Consider the following 21,983-nt stretch of genomic DNA (forward strand, 5'->3'; position numbering starts at 1 on the left):
CCAAACTCTACTCTTATGCCATTACCTGTATTCCTCAACCTTCTTCGAGAACATATTAAAAAATTAATTTAAATTCAAAACAATTAGTTATTTATTTATTAAGTATAGAGGGACTATTTGTAAGATTTTGACTTTGAAGTCTTTTTACTATAGAAATGGAAGGGGCTAGTGTAAAAAAAATTTTAAAAAATAAAAATTTCGAGTTCAAATTAGTTCCGGTCGAATTTGTACCGGTTTTTGTATTGTTGAACCGTGTGTGTTCTAGGTCGGAGCACAACCACCAAAAGGAATTCTGTTTTCCAAAGAATATGGGGGATGAGAGAGAAGAAATAAATTTATTATAAGTTGAGAAAGTGGGCCTGGCCTCCTCTTGATCCAAAAGAAAGCCCAGCTGATGCCCCGCATCTTCCCTATATAAATTCCCAAACCCCACTGCTTCTCTCCCACACCCCTCAGTTTCTGCAACTCATTCTCTCTCACTACCTGCAAAATTCGTCGCCGCCCAGTCTTTGTGTGATTTGATTTTGAATCTTGTATCTGGTACTAAAATCGAAGAACATCACCATGGCTACAGCTGCTGTTGCTTCTCCTTCTCCTTCAGAGTTCTATTTGAACGAGAAATGGAAGTTTTCAAAGAAAGAAGGATCCAGGAGCCGGTCGTCTACATCAACATCTCCTCTGATGAAGAATTCGTCCCAAAGAAGGTGTTCCTTCACCAAGAAGTGCGCGAACTTGGTCAAGGAGCAGAGGGCCAGGTTTTATATCATGCGTCGTTGTGTCACCATGCTTGTTTGCTGGCGAGAATACGCCGATTCTTAAATCTTTTCGCAAACGAAGGAAGGAAAAAGAACGAGGCAGAAGAAGAGTTTTTCCCAACACTATCTCTCACTCTTATCTTTCTCCTCTCAAATCCACCTTCATGCGACACGAACTGCCGAATCCGGTCAAGCTTTTTGCCGTCCGTCAGAGGAAGATGGACGAAGTAATAGGAATTGCGAAAGAGGTAGGAAAAATGGAAATTGATGATCGGTCCTTGTAAAGATTTACAGCTTTTTTTCTTCTTTTTTTTTTCTTTCTCAATTGTCGAACCCTTTTTCCATTCGGCTCCGACATGGGAGACGAATTGGTCGCGGTGATACTACTGTTACTGTAATTGTTACCCATCTGAGAAGTAATACATGAAATTCGAGAGAATACCTAAATTAGATCAGTGGATTTCAAAATTTGCCCCTTTTTTTTTTTTTTGTTTCCTTTCACTGTTCTTTTTGAGGTGTTGGATGTGAAATATTCATCCAGGAATTGCAAAAAGGGTTTGGATTCTATAATTCAATTGCTCGATTTCAGAAAGCTTCAGTCGTTCCTGCAGAAAACTGCCGTTGCTAGTTGGAATCCGTTGTACGCAGTTGCAGGAGTAGGTTTTTAATATGAATTTCTTGTTTCTTTTCTCGTGAAATTCTGGAAATCTGAATCGGAGATTAGAATAGAAAAATAGTGGCAAATGGACTCCGGCTGGAATCAACGTGGCTGATGATAGCTGAGCTCCGTATTGGAATTTGGGTCTTGAAAGTGAAGGGAAGTAACGCTGGCTCGCTCTCTCTCTCTCTCTCTCTCTCTCTTTTACTTCTCTCCAGTCACTGGAACACACCCACTGGATTGCGAATCTCCTGCGGTTGTTTGCTGATGGTTTTGGATTGGGACTCTTTATCACCTGAAGTATCTCATACAATTGTGGATTATGCCTCAAAATTCTGGATTCTTTTGCCAGTCATTAAAAAACTGTGTATATTTTCACACTTCTTCACCACACATTAAAAAGATTATATGTGAAATTTATTAGGATTCCACCTCTAGCGTAGTTTTTGAGTTTAAATCATTTTCATTCAGCTATCCTTCCATTGATTGACCTATAGTCACAGGATTTGTCCACGATAAGGTAGCACAGTGCGGGTCTCACACTTATTTAACTGTGGGTACATAAACAAAATGGCAAGTTGGGTGGAGAAGATCTCTACTTTTACTTTGTCAATTCCCAGAAGGATAAACCAAGAAATGTAAGGAGAGCACAAACTCCTGTACCGATCATAGAGGATCTAGACTCAAATCACTACGATTGGGCTTTTTGTTTGAGACCCTCCCCCTTGTTGGTCTTTCACTGTTCCCCTCCTTACCTCTAAGTCTTGACTTTTTCAACAATAATCATTGAGCTTGGAAATTGATCAAGCTGGATATAATAAAGTCTCAAAAGATAGATTGAAAATTATATTGAAAATTCATTCGATCAATCATAATCATATTCTAAATGCTTTTATGATCAACATTGTCATTTTCAAGATATCTTTTTGGTCAAAAATCAAGATTGCGTTGTCGATCTTTTGTGATTGTAAAGGATACTCTCTAGGTTTGCTTAGTTTTACTTTTACTAGATTAGATTAGAAAGAAACAAAGTTATCTAATAGTAATTTCGACGTTTTACTTGTTTATAAAGCAGAGATCACGTGGGAAGCCAAAAGCCTACATCTCTAATTCTTCCAAACTAATCCGCAACTTACGTAAAAGACAAGCCCTAATCTCCACTTCCACTGTTACTTGTTTCAATTTTTATTAATTAGAAGCCAAGTAGTAGAGCATTATAATGTACATTTTCTTGGATTTTAGAGGTAAGTAGAGCCTAAATTCTGGGTTTAGGTGAGGCTTATATTAATTCAGGTCACTACAACTTACTAAAGCAGAGCTTGAAAATGACTAATTCTTTGACGTTTCCTCTTGTGGTTAATGTTCACCTTAACCGGCCTATATGCATGTATCATGACAAAACCGTAAATGAAAGTGTGTTGGTATCAGTGCCGATACTCTAGATCATTTATTTATATCAGCACAAATTGAGTGAAATTGGTATCAGGGTCGATATTCTCAAACTTTTCAAATGAAATCTGCTACGAATTACCCGATACATCCAAGCCCGATACCAGTTATAAGAACCATGTTATCACTTTGGCAACATTGCAGGTGATGTTGGTGGGGAAATGTTGGAATTAATTATAATATTAGATTTGTCCTTATGTTATATATTATATTTTTAATTTTTGGATACTTGTGCAATTTGTAGAAAATAAAAGAATAAAAAATTACAATAGAGTACAAATAGGGGGTGGGGGGAGATCACGGGAGGGCAACTGGGCAAGGCAAAGTGAGAGCAGGATTTGGGTGATTGTGCGTTAATAGAGGAAGAATGGCAATGAAGTTTGGGTAGGGTAAACAATTGAAAATGAACTTGTCAATTTTTTTTCTTCCTTTTTGTTATTTTGGGTTTATTTGGGGGCCCAATTGAGTGATTGATTGTTGGCATTACTCACTATCTATTATAATTATAATATTAGGGATGATGGAGGATTTTCTGACCACCACCCTAGGCTCACCGCTCACAGCCCAAACGTGACAGGCCCGCCCCGCACCCACTGTCCAACTTTCTCCTTTAGTGGGCTATGTCGTACACGTGGCAGCCCAACATCCACCATGCAAGCTCTTATTCTGATGGGCTATATATTCTACTGTTTCACAATGCCGATAATGGCCAAAAGCCCACACGTGTCAGTCCCCTAACAAGAGTAGATTCGTAGAATGTGAGCTAGGATTTGTTTAGCAGATGTAAAATAGTAAGAATAGGCAATGCTTAAATAAGGATCAAAGCTAGGTGCCACATTTGTAGTTTTATTTGAAAAGCAACAACAATCTATAAGCTAGAAATGAGGCTCTCTCTCTCTTTCTTTCCTGATTTATAGATTTTTGTTTTGGGGGTAAATGTTAAACCCTGATTTTTAGATAAGGAAAACAGCTAGGGGACAGCCTGGCATGGTTTTCAGGGTAGAATAGCAGCATGCTGAAATGCAACGAGTGGTAAAGAGGGTCTTGCTTGGATGACGTGTAATTAATGGGCAATACTGTGTAACATACAATCGAAATCGAAATCTCGATTTTAATTTCGATAGAACGACTATAGTTGCATAGTACCGCACATTTAATGCTAAGCACCGAAGCAATTTCAAATAATGAAAATCTTACGGCGCGGCTTGATGTGTTTCACCTAAAAAGGGCACTGAAGAAGTAGAGGCAAGCGGGTGCATGCAGCAATCTTGGAGGAAGAAAACAGAAGAGTAAAGGAAAAAAAACTAGTGTTGCTAGCTTCTTGTAATCAGGCGAAGCTGGATCCCAGGAAAGGTCAGGGTAGAGGAAATTAAAAGGCAATTAAGGTATTTACTTTGGTTTCTAGAGTGTATAAATTTTGTCAAATAATAATCTCTCATTGTTACAGGAAAAACAAATAAGTTACTTGTTACTAATGATATCTCTCCAGTTAGTAACAGAGTTTTGCAAGTTTAATTACTGGTTGTAAATTCTTGTCTTATATTTAATACAATTGAATCTTTTGTTTTGAAATGAAAAGAAAAACCTTGTGTAAATTGAAATGCATTATCAAGTAGTTCAGCATTATGTACAACATACACTCAATGGCTAGAGCACATTTTATTTTTCCTGCTAAAGAAGTAAAGCTGAAAAATACTGCTCAAATTCCTGATCAATGGTTGGTTCTCCAGGCTCTTGTTGTTTTTCTGCATTCAAATAGGTGAAACGTATCAGTGAATTTTCAAGTACTTGGAAGAAGAAGAATGATAGTGCTCCATTTCATCTGGATATTTCTCTAGTTCTTTTTCAAGAGGGATGTCTAACCTTCGTTGATGCACAATTTTCCAGAAGGTGGCATATGATCTGTTTCTGATGGTTCATTGGAGCAGGCCATCATGTCTTCAATTTCCTCTGTGTATTCTACAAACTCTTCGAGCTGGTCTGCCGAGAATTGAGTTCTCTCTCTGAACATCAACTCACCCTTATTAATGTTAGAACTATGTTCCCTAATATTGCTACAGCCATCTGACGGTGTGCAGGATTGTGCATAAGTGAACCTCTGTTTGGAATGCTCGAGTTCAAGTGTGTTCTCATTCTCATCAAGCTCTGCTACTGTCTTCCCCTTTCCCGTCTTGTTTCCATCTGATTCTTCTGCTAATGGTTGTTCATGGTCGTCACTAGTACTGTTTTTGCACCCAAACTTGTACTTTAATTGGGGAACACATAGCTGATCATTTTCCGATTTCCTTTTCTTGTTCAAATCAGAAACTTTGGCTTGGATCACATTGTAGTCATGGAAGCTGAATGAGTTACTACCTACGTAAGTAATTAATTAAACAAACAGCCCTAACTGAGAAAATAAGGAACAGCAAGAAAAGCAGTGTATTATAACCCAAACCTGCCAATAATATTTGGGCTCTTCTTGATATCTTCTTCATCCATCTGCAAGCAGCCCACCTCTGTGATTCCGATCGACGATCTTTCTGACCCCATTTCTCAACTCAAAAACACAAGAATTTCAACCTGAGCTGCTTCACGCCTGCAGCCTTGCACCGATTGGAGTGTGCTAAAATGGGATCACCACACCAGTCGATGAAGTGGTAATCCCCCTCTCAATAATACTCGTTTTTTGGTCCATCTACCTAGAAAAAGATACTCTTTTGATCCAGTTAAACTTGAAGACACTGTCCTGTCAAAGACATATATTTTGAAATTCGCATGGAATCCAATTAATTAAGCTTAAAATTTCTCTACTCCTGCAGTCCTGCTCCACACCAACCCATTCTCAATAACTTGAAATTTCATATTACCCAAGAAACAAAACACGTTAAAAAAGAAAGAAAGAAGAAAGAAAGATTCCCAATAACCCATCAGGTTACCGGCATGATCCGCCAAGATCACTGTTGCCCATCGTTGAAGATATCAACCGTTGCCGCCTTCCTATCTTGAAACTTGAAAGTGTAATGCACTCTTAAGTCTTAATTTTAAAATTTAATCCATGTCTTTGTTTCAAAGAATCCAATGGAAATGGCAACCGTCCGTACTATGATGATTTGAAATATTGGCAATTAAAATGATGTTATTTAACTTTTTAAATAACAATCACCAAGTTAAAAAATGTCATGATTTAAGATCATTTCATACAGAGCTCCTAAAAGATTTCTATTATAAGTGTTAACTAATCATTTCATGGTTAGGTAGCTTAGGCCATCAATTTTCCAGTTACAACCTGTAAGTCTCATGTGTAAATAGAGAATTGAAACTCCATATTGGATTTATGTTAATTTGTATCACTTCTTACATTTGTAAGTCACATAAAAAAATTTGATCCGTTTCTCCATTTGTGGTTGGTTTCATTATCTAGGGTATCTAGGGTCCTTAATGATCTTCTTTAAATAGTTTTAATTTCGTTAGAGTTTTTCAAATGAGTTTCCTCCATTTGCATAGAAAACACAGTAAACCCACTCCCCAAAATCAAAATCTTACACAAATCCCTTCAACAGTTAATGCAGTTAGTGACCAGTTAATCCAAAATGTTATTTGACAATTTTACATTCACTTAGTTAAGAAGTAGACCTCGAACAAGTTTGTGAGAAGAAAAACAATACATACCCAAGTATGAGAATTGTAGTTAGTGTTGCTTAAACACACAAACGAGATGTTCTCTCCTAGGACGGAACCACAATGGGGTTGGGGGGCCATGGCCCCCATTTAAAAAAAAAATAAATTAATTTACTTAATTTTTTTTTTTCAGTTTTTTCTCTTCCCCCATGTAAAATATCAATATTTGACTTTCTTCAATTGAGAACAAATTTTAAAAGTAAAATAATGGTATAAATGTCATTCAAAATTAAAAATTAAATTGGCAATCCGTATTTCTTATCCTCTTCTCTTCTCTCTCATATTTCCTTTCTATTTATTCTCTCTTTCTATAAATGTGTGTTAAAAGGAAATTTTTGAAAAAAAATTCTTATTAGGTATTCAAATGTCATTCCTAATTATAAACCAACTCCTTAATCCCTATGTATTTTCTCATCTCTCCTCTTTTCTTCCTATTTATTCCCTTTCCTTTGTATAAGCGTAGATTAAGGAAAATTTGAAATTTTTTTTCCGACAATTAAGTACTCTTTCTCTTTCTCGATAAGATAACTAACTACCATTAGTATGCATCTCTTACTTAAAAAAGAAATTGGTTTGCATCTCATAGCAAAGAAAATTTTGATTTGCATTTAACTTTTTAGGGTTGCAGTCATGGGAATTATTTATTTATTTTTGTTGTATTGTTGCTTCAATTTACTTATATTTTGTCAAATAAAAATATCATTATCAATAATTTAACTATATTTTAAAATATGTTTGGGCCCCACAAAATATATGTGAGCCTATTGCTTAATATAATAAAAAAAAATTCATAGGTAAGACCTCTGATGGATCTTATAAGGGTCCACACAATATGTGTGGCGAAAAAATATTTGTGCTTCTCCAACGAGAAATTATCTGGATTTTCATTCTTTGCCCCCCAAATGTTGAATCTTGATTCCGCTGCTGTTCTCTCGCATTGCTTCTACTAATGTTCTCTCGAATTGTAATTGAAATCTTTCAAGATTCAGTTACATTAGGTATTCTAATTCGAAATACCTTATCTTTTTATATTAGAATACTTCACAGGACTAAACAACTTATTTAGTGTACCTTGTAAAGATAACTAATACGGACGCCAAAACTGATGATACGTATGCCTACAACTATCCATCTTCTCCCCCGCCCCCAATCCCACAGAGAGAGAGAGAGAGAGAGAGAGAGGTGTGCATGGGAGAATATTTTCTTCGAGAAGATAATCTAAGCATTTCGATGGAACAACGTGAACCAGTGACAAGAGATAGGCCAGATTTGGCTTAGGCATGCCAGCTGTGGTGGGATCCTAGAATGTGAGAGAGGAACCATGCAATGGGCCCATGGGCCTGAGCTGCAATTTTGTCTTGCCGACCCTCACCAAAAGTCCAAGACCGACAACTCCCTTTGGATCCATTGGGCAAACACAGACAACTCGGACCAACCCCTTCATGTACTACACGTGATATACCAACAAGAGAGGTACACTTGGCACTTGTCCATGTCCACGGTCCACCACCCATATTTAATGACCTGGACCCCACCCGGGCTTTGACTTTTGCAATATGACCACACGTAGGAAATTATCTTCACTAACTGCTAAACCCAACCGCTCTGGCAGTCAACCCTTTGTCGCTTTGCAGGGGCAGGAAGAAACGAAACCCCAGCCTCACCTCATCTCATCTTTGTTTGGATTCACAAGTCAAACCACTTAAAACCATGCAACTTAAATTCCCCAACTCCGAGGCTTTTTAAGTTTTCTAGCCACTCAAATCATTCAAAACAGAAAATGACGTTGTAACTAAAGAACTTGAGCTTCTCATAACTTCAAAATCTCCCAACATGAAAGATCAGGTCTTATCTTTACATTTAGCAGTAGTTGATATATATATATGATAATGGAGTAGAGTTGATCTTTCAACTACTGCTAAATGTAAAGATACCTAGCTCCAACCACTGCAACCAATCAATTCTCAATGTCTTAATATGTTTCTTTTTACTGACTCTTTTCAAGTCTATCTCAATCTTAACCACCACTCTTGATGTCATCATATATGGGAATTAATAGAAATGGAAATTTGACATTAGGGTCCGTTGATCCCTGTTTGATTTCTGATTTGCTTAAAAAACAGCCATTGATCTACTGAACAATACTACTCATCTCTAATTCCCCTCTATTATGGGCTTCTCTAATATTCTAGTACGTGCATCTGAAAATGATAGTCATATAAAGCCAAAGAACAAGTATCAAACGCAAAGTCAATTCAACGAAGAAAAAGAAAACAAATATTTGTCAACTTTAGTTGAATGTGTTCACGGGTTGTGTGGTTTTGGTCCACCTTAACTATCTATCCCCACTGGAGAATCATGTTCAATTAACAAATGAAAAAGCAGAAGAAGATACTAAGATGATTCACTGCATGGTAGTTTCAGCAACTAGTAGTAATTCATGGAAAGAGCATCTGGAACTCTTATAAGTTACACCAATCTTTAAGGGGAAAGGAACATCAAAGAGGAAATAAGCAGCTTCTCTCCCTCTTCCTATGCCAAAACTATTCAAGGCTTTCTTCCTTCATGCTTCTGAATTTTTTTGTACACGTAAACGTCTTCATTTAGTGCGCGCTAGTTCCTCTTTATCTGCTCCACTCTCCCTTCCTCAGCTGTTCCATAAGCATATCTCATACCCAATATGCTCATCAATACTTGTTCTGCTTCTTCCCCTTTTCCACACTCTGTTTCTTCAACTCCACTATCAAATTGTAATCTGATGGCAGCAGAAATGGAGGAATTAAGTGGAAATGGATCATCTGGGTTGGGCGATGAGATTTTAACATCGCTTCTTGATGATGAATTCCCTTTCTTTCTATTACCCCAAGTCATTGAACCAGAACCCATGATCGATAGCCTGGTCTCAACAGTCACAACCACGGAGACTGCTGTGAATCCATTATCTTTCACAAACCCAGTTCATGAATCCAGCAGCAACATCAATCATTCCATCTCACAAGCCAGGTATGCAGTGAGATGTGCTTTCACCAGATTTTCAATTTCTTTTTTCTGTAAGTGTGAAATTGTTATACCCTCTTATTGCAGAAGTTCGATCTTAGGCAAGGAGTGGAATGGGATTGACAATAAGTATACACTGAAAATCAACGGAAGCGGGAATGGAATGATAGACGATGGTTATAAATGGAGGAAATACGGGCAGAAATCCATCAAGAACAACCCATTTCCCAGGTAGATATTTTTCCCCCTGTTGTGTCTCACCATCATCAAAATTTCTCTGAAATTCTTCAAATCTAGTTCTGATTTGTTACGCACTTATCATTTTCTAGAAGCAAATTACTTCTGTTAAATAAGAGAAAATCCAACACACTCACCCCGCGAGAAAGGGAGGTTTTTATTGCGAACTGACAAATTTGATCATTTGCTCCATACCCATTAGTTATTGAGGTAGAGTAGTCGCTGGCATTGAAGTTTAGTTTCTGAACTTAAGAATGGCCGCAGTGCTGTGTCTACATTACCTTGGTCAATAAATTCCAAGAGCATTAAATTTCTGGGAACGTTGAAAATATTACTGGTCCATAAGGAGGATGAAATATCTGTCCCCTCACTTATGAATTGATGGAAGATAGTTCTGTTGAACAAGTTTAATTAAGCATGATTAAATACACAACAAAATCATAAATCACCAGTAGCAGATTTACAAAACCTTTCGTTCCTTTACTACTAGCAGATTTACAAAACAATTGACCTAACGGATTCGGCATGTAATGTTTTGTTTAAAAGCAGGAGTTACTACAGGTGTACGAACCCAAGATGCAGCGCAAAGAAGCAAGTGGAGAAGTCAAGTGATGAACCAGACACCTTCCTCGTCAGCTACGAAGGCCTCCACCTCCATTTTGCCTTCTCAGATATATTCCCAAGTGAAGAAGCCCATCCAACAGTCAAGAAGCCCAAAAAGTCTATTCTACAAGCCCAAGATCCTTCTACAAAAGTAATACAGGAAACCCTAGCCCAAGCCCATGGACGGCCCACAACATTGAGCCCACTGACGAATGAATCTGAACAGATGTTGGTTGGCACAGAAGCGAGCTCACAAGGGTTGCTAGAGGATGTGGTGCCGTTCCTGGTTCGAAGGCCACCAAACACTACTTTCCCCAGCTCTTCTTCATCTTCGTATCCATCATCCCCTCTTTCATCTACCTCCTCTTCCTTTTCATCATCTTCATTTTCGTGGTCTCCTAGTTGTTCTTCTTGTATTGATGTGGGTATGAGGTGATATGTTGCTGGAATTCAAGTTCTGACCCCCTTTGGAATAAGTCCAAAAGGTGGTGTTGGTGACTTTATTGTGAAACAATTATATAAATACTGCTGTGTATGACTTAGAATGGCACTGAAATAAAAATCTGCATTTTAGTTTTGATTCTTGTTGCTTTTCCCTTCTACTGGAGGAAATTCATTAAGGAATGCAACTTCATAAATTAAGGGATAAGGTTGCATACATTTGTTCCTCCCGAACTATACACTACACTTGCTAAGGGAAAAACTTCAATTTCAAACTCACTAAGGCTGCATTGTTTGCAAAGGTGGGGTGGCGGAAAAAAAAAACATGTGGGTCCATATGTAGTGGAGTGGGGGAGAGGGAAAGGAAAGGAAAGGAAAGAGTTGTGTAGAAAAGTGATAGTGGTGGGTCCCACTTTCTACTTTTCCCAACTTTCCCACAAAGTTCCATCAAATATGTGAGGTTTTAAAATGGCTTGGGGTGGGAAAGTTGGGGTGCCACATCACTAGACAACTTTCTCTCACTTTTTCACCCCAAGCAACCAGACAATCTACCATTTTGGGATTTAAGGGAAAAATAAGAAATCTATATTTTTTTTAAGAATTTTCCCACCCCACTTTTATTCCAACAAACAAATGTAGACTAAGGCTGCGTTTGTTTGTAAAGGTGGGGTGGAAAAAAAAACATGTGGGTCCCATGTGTAGTGGGATGAGGGAGAAGGAAAGGATTTTGTGGAAAAGTGAAAGGGTGGGTCCCACTTTTTACTTTTTCCAATTTTCCCACAAAATCCCACCAAATATGTGGGGTTTTAAAATGGCATGGGGTGGGAAAGTTGGGCCACATCAGCAGACAAGTTCCTTGATTCAAGGAAATTTGTCTCCCACTTTTTCACATCCCAAGCAACCAAACAATCTACTATTTTGGGATTTAAAGGAAAAATGAGAAATCTATAATTTTTTCAATAATTTTCCCACCCCACCTTTATTCCAGCAAACAAATGCAGCCTAAGAGTTTAACAATTTTCCTTCTCTTGCTCTTCGTGAAAGTAAGCGAGAGTCATACCTCTCCATGAATCACAATAGTTTTTGTCCAGAGATATTATTTCATCTAAACTTTATGTATGTGGTCTTATTTATCAAAAATTGAGTGAGATTCAAGGTGGGTTACCAAATTTTTTTTCAATTTAAAATATGAAAATTTTATGTTAGAAAAATCAAGATATTAAAATAAATATACAAAAATATAAAATAGATTCAACTAGGCTGTGTAGGAAATTGTAATTTATGTGAGTGGAGGAACCTTGCAATTAGACCAAAGAATTACTCGTATAAATCATCCTTTTGGTCAATGATGTTATTTTTATATATCAATTTTCATGCACAATCAATCACATGCATGATCCACAATAGTTTAGAGTTTCCCTCATGTATATTGAGATATCATTATTTGAATTTTTAAATAAAAATTCATGTACCAAAAATAAGATTATATAGTTTTGTTTGCATCCATATATTTTGACACACATAAAGACTCATTTCACTCATCATGTTTAAGGTCACAAGATGAAATGATTCACTTCATCCTTATGGTTCTTGTTTGGATTTTCATTAATTTGATGGAGAATGTAATCAACTTGAACCTTCAAAATCAATAGAGACCCAAACTGAAATAAGAACTAACTGGGTCCAATGTTGGGCTTGGGTTTTTGGGTTTGGTAAGAAAGACTTTGACCCAAGCCCAAACCATCTAACTCAAGGATTCTCTTAATTTTAAATGGAAGGAATAAAATAGCAACACAGAGTGCAAAAGCTGCAGCCCAACAATTCTGCCGCCACCAAACAGGACCCTAAGGGAGGTCGACTTCTCATTAACTAAAGTAGGTTTAGTTATTAATTGGCTCAATTGACCTGGTTGGGGGCCTTGGAGCACAAGTAATGAGAAGAGACCAGTAAAATATTTTAATTGTTCACCATATTCATAAATTAATTTCTTCCCTTTGATTGTTCCATTTTTCCATGGAAAATGTTGATTTTGAACCGAACAGGACTATTAAAAAAATAAAAAATATAACCCAAACAGGACCCATATGGTTGGTTTAAGTTTGAATGCATATTATTCCAAAATTTCTTGTACAAAATAAGATTAAAATCTACTTGTATTCTTTTGTCCCAAGAAAAGTTTCAAGAGCCAAGTTTAATGGTCACCATGTGTAATTCATTTTTTTATGAATAAATTTCATTCAGGTTATGTTCGTGTTCCATGTTACTAAAAATTAACATTTATTTTAAACATAAAAAATCTAACTTGCATGGACTATTTTTAATGAATATGGCCCTCAATTTCCAGGTTTTTATTGGCTGGTTCCAATTATAATTGAACCGGGTCCGTAAGTCCGGTCAAACCAATTCCAAAACCATGAGCGTACCTGTTACCGAAGCGGTGGTCGTACGCCAGCCGCTGATTTCTACCGACGTTTTAGGTATCGTTTTTTTCTTTTTTTCGGTTAAATTAGGCATCGTTTTCCTTCTATAACATAATATCAAGATATCCTTGACCAAAAAAAATTAATATCAAGATATCAAAAGAAACACGCGCGCGTGGTAAACGTACGGCTGAGATGCCAACTTTACAGAGAGCTCAGGTAATCAGAGGCCCTTCATTCACCGTTAATAGTGGTTAAGGACTTTCTTGCGATATCTATAAATCTATGGTGATTGCCGAAATTTCAAGTAGAATTTTATTTTATTGTATCATTAGCAGAGATAGAGTCATAGAGAGACAAGGGGAGAGAGAGGGAGCGAGAGAGAGAGGCGTGGGAAACAAGACGCAAACAGTAAAGTATACACGGGCACGGGCAGGCTGAAAGATCTGTTCTAATTTATAACATGCATTCCTGCACATCTATCTAATCACTGCTTATCTACGAATCCTGCAAATCTTCCGCGCCCTTTGCTTTGCTTTCTTTCGATCGCTGATCCTCCTCTTTTAGAGAGCTTATCCTTCTAATTGTCTGCAGCTTCATGCTCGGATTGAGCGAATCATGATGCTTTCTAGGATTGGTCGTTCCCTTTCACGGTCGGCACGTTCGAGCTCTCAGCAGGTACTAGTTTCTTTTCGTATTAAACATAATTCGTTGTTTTTAGTATGTTCCCCAATTATTTATCTCTTGTTTTGATCTGATTGTATCAAATTGATGTGATTTCTGTCTTATAGAAAGGATTTTTGGGTGGTTATGCCGGAAGAAATGCGATTGTAAATGAAGCGCTTCTGCAACCACTGCGTGGGCACGCCTCTGTTGGGGCTGAGGATGTTAGGTTAGGACTACATAGAGGATATTTGACTTTCGTAGGAGCGAATAAGGAGTTGAGGACTCACTTGTCGGGTTTGAATTCCACTTTAGCGAACCCTAGACTTCGACGATTTTTCTCTGATAATGCTGGAAAAAAGAGAAGTAAGGATCCTATCCACCGTGTAATTTACGTGGCTTCTAATTTCGATTATCATTCAACGCTTAGTTTTGACTTCCGTTCCCTTCCTTTTGGTTTCTCTGTTCTCAAATTTTTTTTTTAACAGATTATGAAAATTTCTCTCCGAAGGGCCACAAGGAAACTCCCAAGGGGAACAATCAAAAAACTGAGTCGAAAGGTGAAACCTGATTCTATTCTCCCAGAACCAACTACATTGTTCATGTATTTTTAATTGGTAATTTACTTAATGGAAGAAATACAATTGGTTTTTGTGTTTGCAAGGGAGTCTTGAAAGGATAGGATATGATGAGTCATGGAAAAATTATTGGGAAATATGTTGGCTGGGAGATCCGTCATACATCTGTAAAAAACAATAATAATAATAAAAATAAAATAAACATATAAACAGGCTTGCAATTTTTTTAGAGTTTTTATTGATTTTGATCTAAACAGAAATTAATTTATTATTTAGATATACCATTAGTGCTTTCCACTGATATAACATCTCTCATCTTCACTAAAATGGATATTACTGAAGCCCCAAAGATACTGTGTTCAGAACTAGCAGATATTTCTCTCATCCATGTGAAATTAGATGGTGTACCCATTAGGACTCAATTTATTTTACATATTCTCTCTATGATCATGGTGAAATCTTATATGGAGAAATAAGGATGGCAGCCACATTATTGATTTTGCATTGGTTATGTGTATATAAGGTTATTATTGTCAGCTTGATGTAAGTCAATTATTGCAACACATGGAGGGATGCTCTTGTGTGGCAAGGCATTTGTTAGCAAAACTGAGCCATGTGTTTAAAAACCATTGCTGCTTAGTGTCGTCTGAACCCACTATTTTGCTACATGAACTTATTAGTTGGAAAAACTATTTATTTGGGTAGACAAAATACTGTAAATCCTTTACATTTATTGCATTACAGGCCATTAAGTTGGGAATTTTTTGGTTAGGCTAGCATGTTTCGAACACTTTGGGCCTGATAGTGATAAAACTGAATGGTGGATGCAAAGCTTGGTGAATTATGGATTGAGTTGATCAGAGTTCGTTTGTTGATACGGGCAGGCTATGGGCTGTGAACTTGCAAACAAGGACACTATAGTGTGCCACCCAGAAATTACTTTAAATCTCCGTTTAACACCTATTTTTGCTACTTGTCTGATTTTATCAGTTTCTATTAATTCCATATGCTTAGGTTTTTCTCTTTTTTTAAATTGATTTTATCTTCTCTTTGTTCCTCCATGATAAATGAACTTCATAACTCTCTGCATCTTATTATCATTTATGCCTTCCTCTTCCAGAGGATGCAAGCACAGATGGTCATGGGAATTTTCAGGAGAATTTCATGAAGCAGTTGCAAAGCTATATTACTCCTTTGATGTTTATTGCTTTGGTGCTGTCATCCTTCTCTTTTGGTCCTCGTGACCAGAAACAGGTCAGTTTTTCTTTTTTTTGTTGTCAAATATTTATTCCCTTTCTTCTAGTGCTATTTTTATTATTATTATTATTATTATTATCTTTAAATCTTCGGGAGGCTGGTGGGGGGTGGGGTGTATATACAATTATATATTAGATGATGCTTTCTTTCAACCACTCTCCCTCAAACTTTATCCAATGTTTCATTTCTCTGGAAAGAGAAGGAAATTTTTTTTTCTTCTAAAATCTGCTTCTTATATATTGACATTGACATATGGATATTGGTTGATCCATGGATGAGAAACTGACATATTAATGTGATGATTTCCTTCTAAAATAATACTTAGGTTTTGGGGTTGTAGGGTATTATAAGAAGAGGACAATGAAGATTATTCATCAATAGCTGGTTGAATATTCAAAGATTCCTTGAACAAGAGATGTTCCAGCAACTTGAAGGGTGTTGTTGAAGGACATTGAACTTAGCAGCTTGAGTTTTCATTTTTTTTTTTTTTTTGGGAGGGGGGGGGGTTGTGTGGCACTAGATGAAAATTCAATGGATGAGTGAGTGAAAGTAGCAATTCGTTTTTGATACTTGCCCCCCCCCTTACAACTTTTATATAAAAGACTCAAAGGAAAAAGGAAAAAAATAGAATTTAGGACTCACAAAAGAAAACTATGTTCACATGAACAGTAACTATTGGCGTAAGACAAAGTGATACTCTTAAGTTTCTTATTCATTAATTTGTTTGCAACATTTTCACCCTTTTTACAAAAGACTCAAAAAAATTAGAATTTAGGACTCGCAAAAGAAGACAGCTGGTCACATGAAGGATAACTTTAGGCTTACCACTTCAAAATAATGACTTAATTACAAAATGAAAAATATCCTAATTGCAGTGTCCCTACACTTTCGCTACACCTAACGGTGCTAGTATAGGGAGGAATTCCTACACCTGAGGCTTTCTTTAGGCAGCAGAACTGCTGCAGGTTAGGTTAAGTTGATTTTTGGAAGTTTATCAGTGAAGGTCAGGGTTAAGTCTTAATAGAGGGAAGTGAACTGGAATGGTTTTGCAGCAAATTAGGGTTAGGTTTTTGGTTTTGAAAGAAAGGAAGATGATGGACTATAGGGTTTGGATGGTCACCTTGGCCTGTGGTTTGGATCAAAATTCTAGTTGAGGGAGGGGAGTTCTCCGTCCAAAACTTGGCAGAATCAATGGTTAGCTAGGGCTGGATTATGTCTAGGGTTTTGGAAATTGTTGATGATGGAATTTTCCATGGTTTCTGTGAGAGGATTGAGCTGCAACTTGGATGGAGTTATCCAAGGGGTTAGAGGAGTATCATCTGATCCAAAATGGGTGGGTTCTGATGGCTTTAATGGTCTATACAGTGTTTAGTTAGCAGAATAGGTTCAGATACGGAGGGAATGCTAGGGTTTGGTGGTTGAGAGGATTAGAAGAAGAATGATAAGGGTTTGGAATAGGTATGCTTAAACTCAAAATGCTAAACAATGAAGTTCTTGTTCTTAATTGAATTCCATCACTCAGATTAAGGTTTCTAAAAGCTAGTTTCTGTTACAGAAATCCTTGAACTGTAGCTTGTTGATTGAACTCTTCCCCACACACACACAAAAAGGAATACAAAATAAAAAAAAAATTAAAAAAAATAAAAATCCTTGAACTATAACTTTAAGGAGAGCTTCAAAAGAACCTGTCTGCCAGGTGTCAATTGGATCAAGCACCAATCCCACCAGCCTTGATCAACCACAAAACTGAATTCTTCAATGGAGAAGAGAAAGTTGCTGAGCTACAACCTTGGGGATAACTCTCAAAATTCAGAGATGAGAAACACCCCCACCCCCTCTCTGAATCTGCCTTGGACACTTGGACCAGTTCTTAATCTTTTTCTTTCAGACATATGCATTAGTTCTCCCAACTTGAAAGCAATTGTCTTTGACGAATGGACGAATAACAAGGAATGAGTCCAAGTATTTTTTCTGGTGTGAGCATTCTCTCTGTTTGACAAGGAAAGCATGGTAGCCGCTGCCATGTCGTGTTGTCTGTGGGGAATGGCAAGATTTGTCGTCTGATTTCCATCTAGAAGAATAACTGTAAACTTTTACGGATACTTGAGAATAGATAAAACTTCATCCGAAACTTTGTCTGGAAGCTTGAAAAATCTAGTTTTTTAATCTTTGCTGGAAATTCCAAGCAAGATACTGTCTGCTAAGTATATACTAGTGCAGCTTTGAAGTAAGTTATACAATTTTATTGTATTCATAAATTGGTAAATACAAAAGGTATATTTACCAATTGTATAAGTCCTTAGATTGTAGACTGTACTGCCATCTGCATATTCTGGGAGACTTTGATGCAAGTGTTTTTATTTTTTGGATGAAAAAATAATCATTACCAAAATCTCAAGGGAGAAAATGAGAAAAAACAAAGAGGAAAGAGAAGGGGGGAGGGTGTGGACCAGCCTCCAACACTTTGACTAGAGTTTACTTTGTGAGTGGAGGAGAGTTTGTTGTGGTTATGAACACCCCCACCCCCACCCAAAAAAAAAAATCAATTGGGATGTGAACTTCTGATTCTTATGTAATAAATTTTGATGTTTATTTTGCAGATCAGTTTCCAAGAGTTCAAGAACAAGATTCTAGAACCTGGTCTTGTGGATCATATTGTTATTTCCAATAAATCAGTTGCGAAAGTGTTTGTCAGGAGCTCCCCCCGCATTTCGAACGAAAACAATGATGATATTATCCATGGATCTACAGATGGTAGTGGTACCCACGGTGGAGCAAATGTGAGTCAATACAAATATTTTTTCAATATTGGGAGTGTTGAATCCTTTGAGGAGAAGTTGGAGGAAGCTCAAGAAGCATTGGGAATAGACTCTCATGATTTTGTCCCTGTAACTTATGTCTCTGAATTGGTTTGGTATCAAGAATTGATGAGATTTGCACCAACAGCTTTGATTTTGGCATCTCTATTGTATATGGGACGAAGAATGCAGGGTGGTTTTGGCATTGGTGGCAGCAGTGGAAGAGGCAGGGGTGGAATATTTAATATTGGAAAAGCCCATGTGACTAAACTGGATAAAAATTCCAAGAACAAGGTGAGTTATGCTTTTCATTTTCTTTGATTTTGGTTTCTTACCCATCTGAATAATCTGATTGAGTGATTGTCTAGTTATATATTTTCTTTTTCTCTTCTGTTGTGGAGGCAACCAGTGTCTTGTCTTCATTTCTTGAGCTGGATCCTGTTATTCTTACTGCTGGAATTAAGTAGTGGTTAATCAGAAGTTATTTCCTTTTAGCCTTCACCCGTGTAGCATTGCCTATTCAAGAATATATTTCCTATGTTTCATTACTAATCATTTAGTTTTTTGTGGCTTTCTAGGTTTATTTCAAGGATGTTGCGGGTTGTGATGAAGCAAAGCAAGAAATTATGGAGTTTGTACACTTCCTTAAAAACCCTAAAAAGTATGAGGAATTAGGAGCAAAAATTCCAAAGGGTGCGCTTCTTGTGGGTCCTCCTGGCACAGGTAAGACACTTCTTGCAAAGGCAACTGCAGGTGAATCTGGTGTTCCATTCCTGTCTATATCAGGTTCAGATTTTATGGAGATGTTTGTTGGAGTTGGGCCATCTAGAGTTAGGAATTTGTTTGCAGAAGCCAGACAATGTGCTCCTAGTATAGTATTTATTGACGAAATCGATGCAATTGGTCGAGCAAGGGGCAGAGGAGGCTTGACAGGTGCCAATGATGAGCGTGAAAGTACACTTAATCAATTACTGGTGGAAATGGATGGATTTGGAACCACTGCTGGAGTAGTTGTGCTTGCTGGAACTAATAGACCTGACATTCTAGACAAAGCACTCTTAAGGCCTGGTCGGTTTGACCGTCAAATATCTATTGATAAACCTGATATCAAAGGCCGTGATCAGATCTTTCAGGTCTATCTGAAAAGGCTCAAACTTGATAATGAACCATCTTACTTCTCTCAGAGACTTGCAGCCCTAACTCCTGGATTTGCTGGAGCTGACATTGCAAATGTTTGTAATGAAGCTGCTTTAATTGCTGCAAGAAATGAAGTAACACAGATCACAATGGATCATTTTGAGGCTGCTATTGATAGGATAATAGGTGGTTTGGAGAAAAAAAACAGGGTGAGTTTTCTTTCTGTGTATTTCTTTTTGGTTACTTTTGTGACACAATATGCACCGGTGTTTCTCCATCAGGCTAAAGCTGATTTCGTTCTGCAGCTTTTATGTAAGGCGCATACATGGCTACTTAGTATCATAAATACTGTTTATTGCTGTTCCCCCATTGAATTATTCATTTGACAGTGGCCCAGTATTTTCTTTTCTCTTTTGTCAAAAGTCATCAGGATACCAATTCTGTTGACGTTTTCCTCTTTGTATCGAAACTCTTCTTTGTATCCATAATTGCTTCTGAAATGAGTCACTTTATTTCCCTTCCCTGAAATAATTCCAACCTGTTTTGGCTATGCAGGTGATTAGCAAGTTGGAACGCCGGACAGTTGCATACCATGAAGCAGGTCATGCTGTTTCTGGGTGGTTCTTGGAGCATGCAGAGCCCTTGCTCAAAGTGACCATAGTTCCACGTGGCACTGCAGCACTTGGTTTTGCCCAATATGTTCCAAATGAGAACCTTCTGATGACCAAAGAACAACTCTTTGATATGACATGCATGACCCTTGGGGGCCGAGCATCAGAGCAGGTACTTCTCTCGTCACATGGCAAATTGTTTGAATTTTTGTGTCAAAACTAGTGAGCTTGTTCTCGTCTGACTTTCTTATGCCATTTAACTCTTGAGGGTGATTGTTGTTCCTCTTTGGCAGGTTTTGTTGGGAAAGATCTCAACAGGAGCACAGAATGATTTGGAGAAGGTGACTAAGATGACCTATGCCCAGGTAGCTGTCTATGGTTTTAGTGAGAAGATAGGTCTTCTCTCATTCCCTCCGAGGGAAGATCAATTTGAAATGAGCAAGCCATATAGCAGCAAGACAGGAGCAATGATCGACAGTGAGGTGAGAGATTGGGTGGGCAAGGCCTATACACGCACTGTGGAGCTGATAGAGGAACACAAAGAACATGTCGCTCAGATTGCTGAGCTGTTGCTTGAGAAAGAGGTCTTGCACCAAGAAGACCTGGTTAAAGTTTTAGGGGAGCGTCCATTCCAATCGGCTGAGCCCTCAAATTATGATAGGTTCAAGCAAGGATTCTTGGATGATGAAAAGAATAATACAGAGACAACCGAGGGAGGGACTGTGGTGGTGGACGATGGTTCATCTCCTATTGAACCACAGGTCATCCCAACGTAATAACTTATGAAATATTTTTGTTTGTATATTAAAAAAGGAACGGCAAATTTCATTTTTTCCTCGCCCCCTTCAGATTAATGAATTGTACAAATTAACATATTTGCTAGTGTTAAATTATTTTGTATTCGCATAAATCGCTGGGTTGTTATCCTGCGAAATAATTTTCCCACGCGGTCCTTCATGACGAAGTACTCTTAATACCTACCCCAGGGCATGCTGCGTCAAGAAGAAGGGATGTTGCAAATCTTGCAGTGCGATCCCAAGAGGTGACAAATTTCAGCGTCTGCATTGTTTGGACCGTATTGAGATCTCGGTTGAGATCAAAATCTCAATGTAATGGCTCATATTGTATCTATTAAGCAATATCCAGTGTGCATCTGCTGTCAGATCCTCCTGTCCATCTATTCTTGCCATGGTTTACACTTGTCATTTCACTGTGATATAGTTTTTGAGTGCATATGGTTATTTGATTGATTGTACTGATATTTTCATTTATTCTGATTTCGAATTTATGAAATCTGTATGTATGGAAAATACGGATCCTGTAAACAAATTCATCTTGATAACATAGGGTTAATCGGTGGGAGTCTATAGGAATCAGCCTGTATTGGTAGCCGAGCAGGGTTGACTGGTCTGTTTCAGTGTCTTGGCCTTTTGTATTCCAGATGTTGGTTCTTTAAAAAAAAAAAAAAAATCTTGTAATGGTGAAACCGAGGTGATTTTAATTTCAATGCAGATTTGATAAATTTATGGTAATATGGTTTTGGGTGTAAATCAGCTACGGTTTTACTAGGGAACTTTTGATTGAAATCTGTCGATTGAAAGTAATAAATTAGATATTTTGGAACCCTGGTTTTGTTCCCTGGCAAAAAATCAAATTTGTTACCTGTGTGTATGGGCCAGGGACTGGGGACGCTAGGTTCAGGTGTAAGGAATTCTGTCC

At 37.6% G+C, this 21,983-nt stretch overlaps 3 protein-coding genes and 1 pseudogene across 5 annotated transcripts; 3 read left to right on the plus strand and 1 right to left on the minus strand.

Annotated features, from left to right (window-relative positions):
- The first annotated feature begins 460 nt into the window (after positions 1-460).
- On the plus strand, positions 461-1,372 carry LOC149027289 (small polypeptide DEVIL 11 pseudogene; annotated as a pseudogene).
- A 3,096-nt stretch (positions 1,373-4,468) lies between these two features.
- LOC149027290 (far-red elongated hypocotyl 1) lies at positions 4,469-5,471 on the minus strand. Its single transcript, XM_089146664.1, has 3 exons — positions 5,300-5,471; positions 4,726-5,201; positions 4,469-4,607 (listed from the first exon to the last, which is right to left on the minus strand). Exons 1-3 carry the CDS (start codon positions 5,392-5,394, stop codon positions 4,534-4,536), a joined length of 645 nt encoding a protein of 214 aa, XP_089002790.1. The 5' UTR covers positions 5,395-5,471; the 3' UTR covers positions 4,469-4,533.
- A 3,499-nt stretch (positions 5,472-8,970) lies between these two features.
- LOC149027291 (uncharacterized) lies at positions 8,971-10,909 on the plus strand. Of its 3 annotated transcripts, none has more exons than XM_089146676.1 (3): positions 8,971-9,525; positions 9,607-9,750; positions 10,303-10,909. In XM_089146676.1, the coding sequence occupies exons 1-3, from the start codon at positions 9,203-9,205 to the stop codon at positions 10,793-10,795; spliced, it is 960 nt and encodes a 319-aa protein (XP_089002802.1). In that variant the 5' UTR covers positions 8,971-9,202; the 3' UTR covers positions 10,796-10,909. The 3 variants fall into 3 exon arrangements, with proteins under 3 accessions (XP_089002802.1, XP_089002811.1, XP_089002819.1); XM_089146685.1 differs by having other exon boundaries at positions 10,306-10,909; XM_089146693.1 differs by having other exon boundaries at positions 9,610-9,750.
- Positions 10,910-13,570: 2,661 nt separating this feature from the next.
- LOC149027292 (ATP-dependent zinc metalloprotease FTSH 10, mitochondrial-like) lies at positions 13,571-21,682 on the plus strand. Its single transcript, XM_089161261.1, has 8 exons — positions 13,571-13,898; positions 14,012-14,249; positions 14,372-14,443; positions 15,582-15,715; positions 18,319-18,810; positions 19,095-19,862; positions 20,209-20,436; positions 20,558-21,682. Exons 1-8 carry the CDS (start codon positions 13,839-13,841, stop codon positions 21,038-21,040), a joined length of 2,475 nt encoding a protein of 824 aa, XP_089017387.1. The 5' UTR covers positions 13,571-13,838; the 3' UTR covers positions 21,041-21,682.
- The last annotated feature ends 301 nt before the right edge of the window (positions 21,683-21,983 follow it).

Source organism: Hakea prostrata, chromosome 1, assembly GCF_041222555.1.
Source record: "Hakea prostrata isolate BN-2017 chromosome 1, UWA_Hpros_2, whole genome shotgun sequence".
Classification (NCBI taxonomy): Eukaryota; Viridiplantae; Streptophyta; class Magnoliopsida; order Proteales; family Proteaceae; genus Hakea; species Hakea prostrata.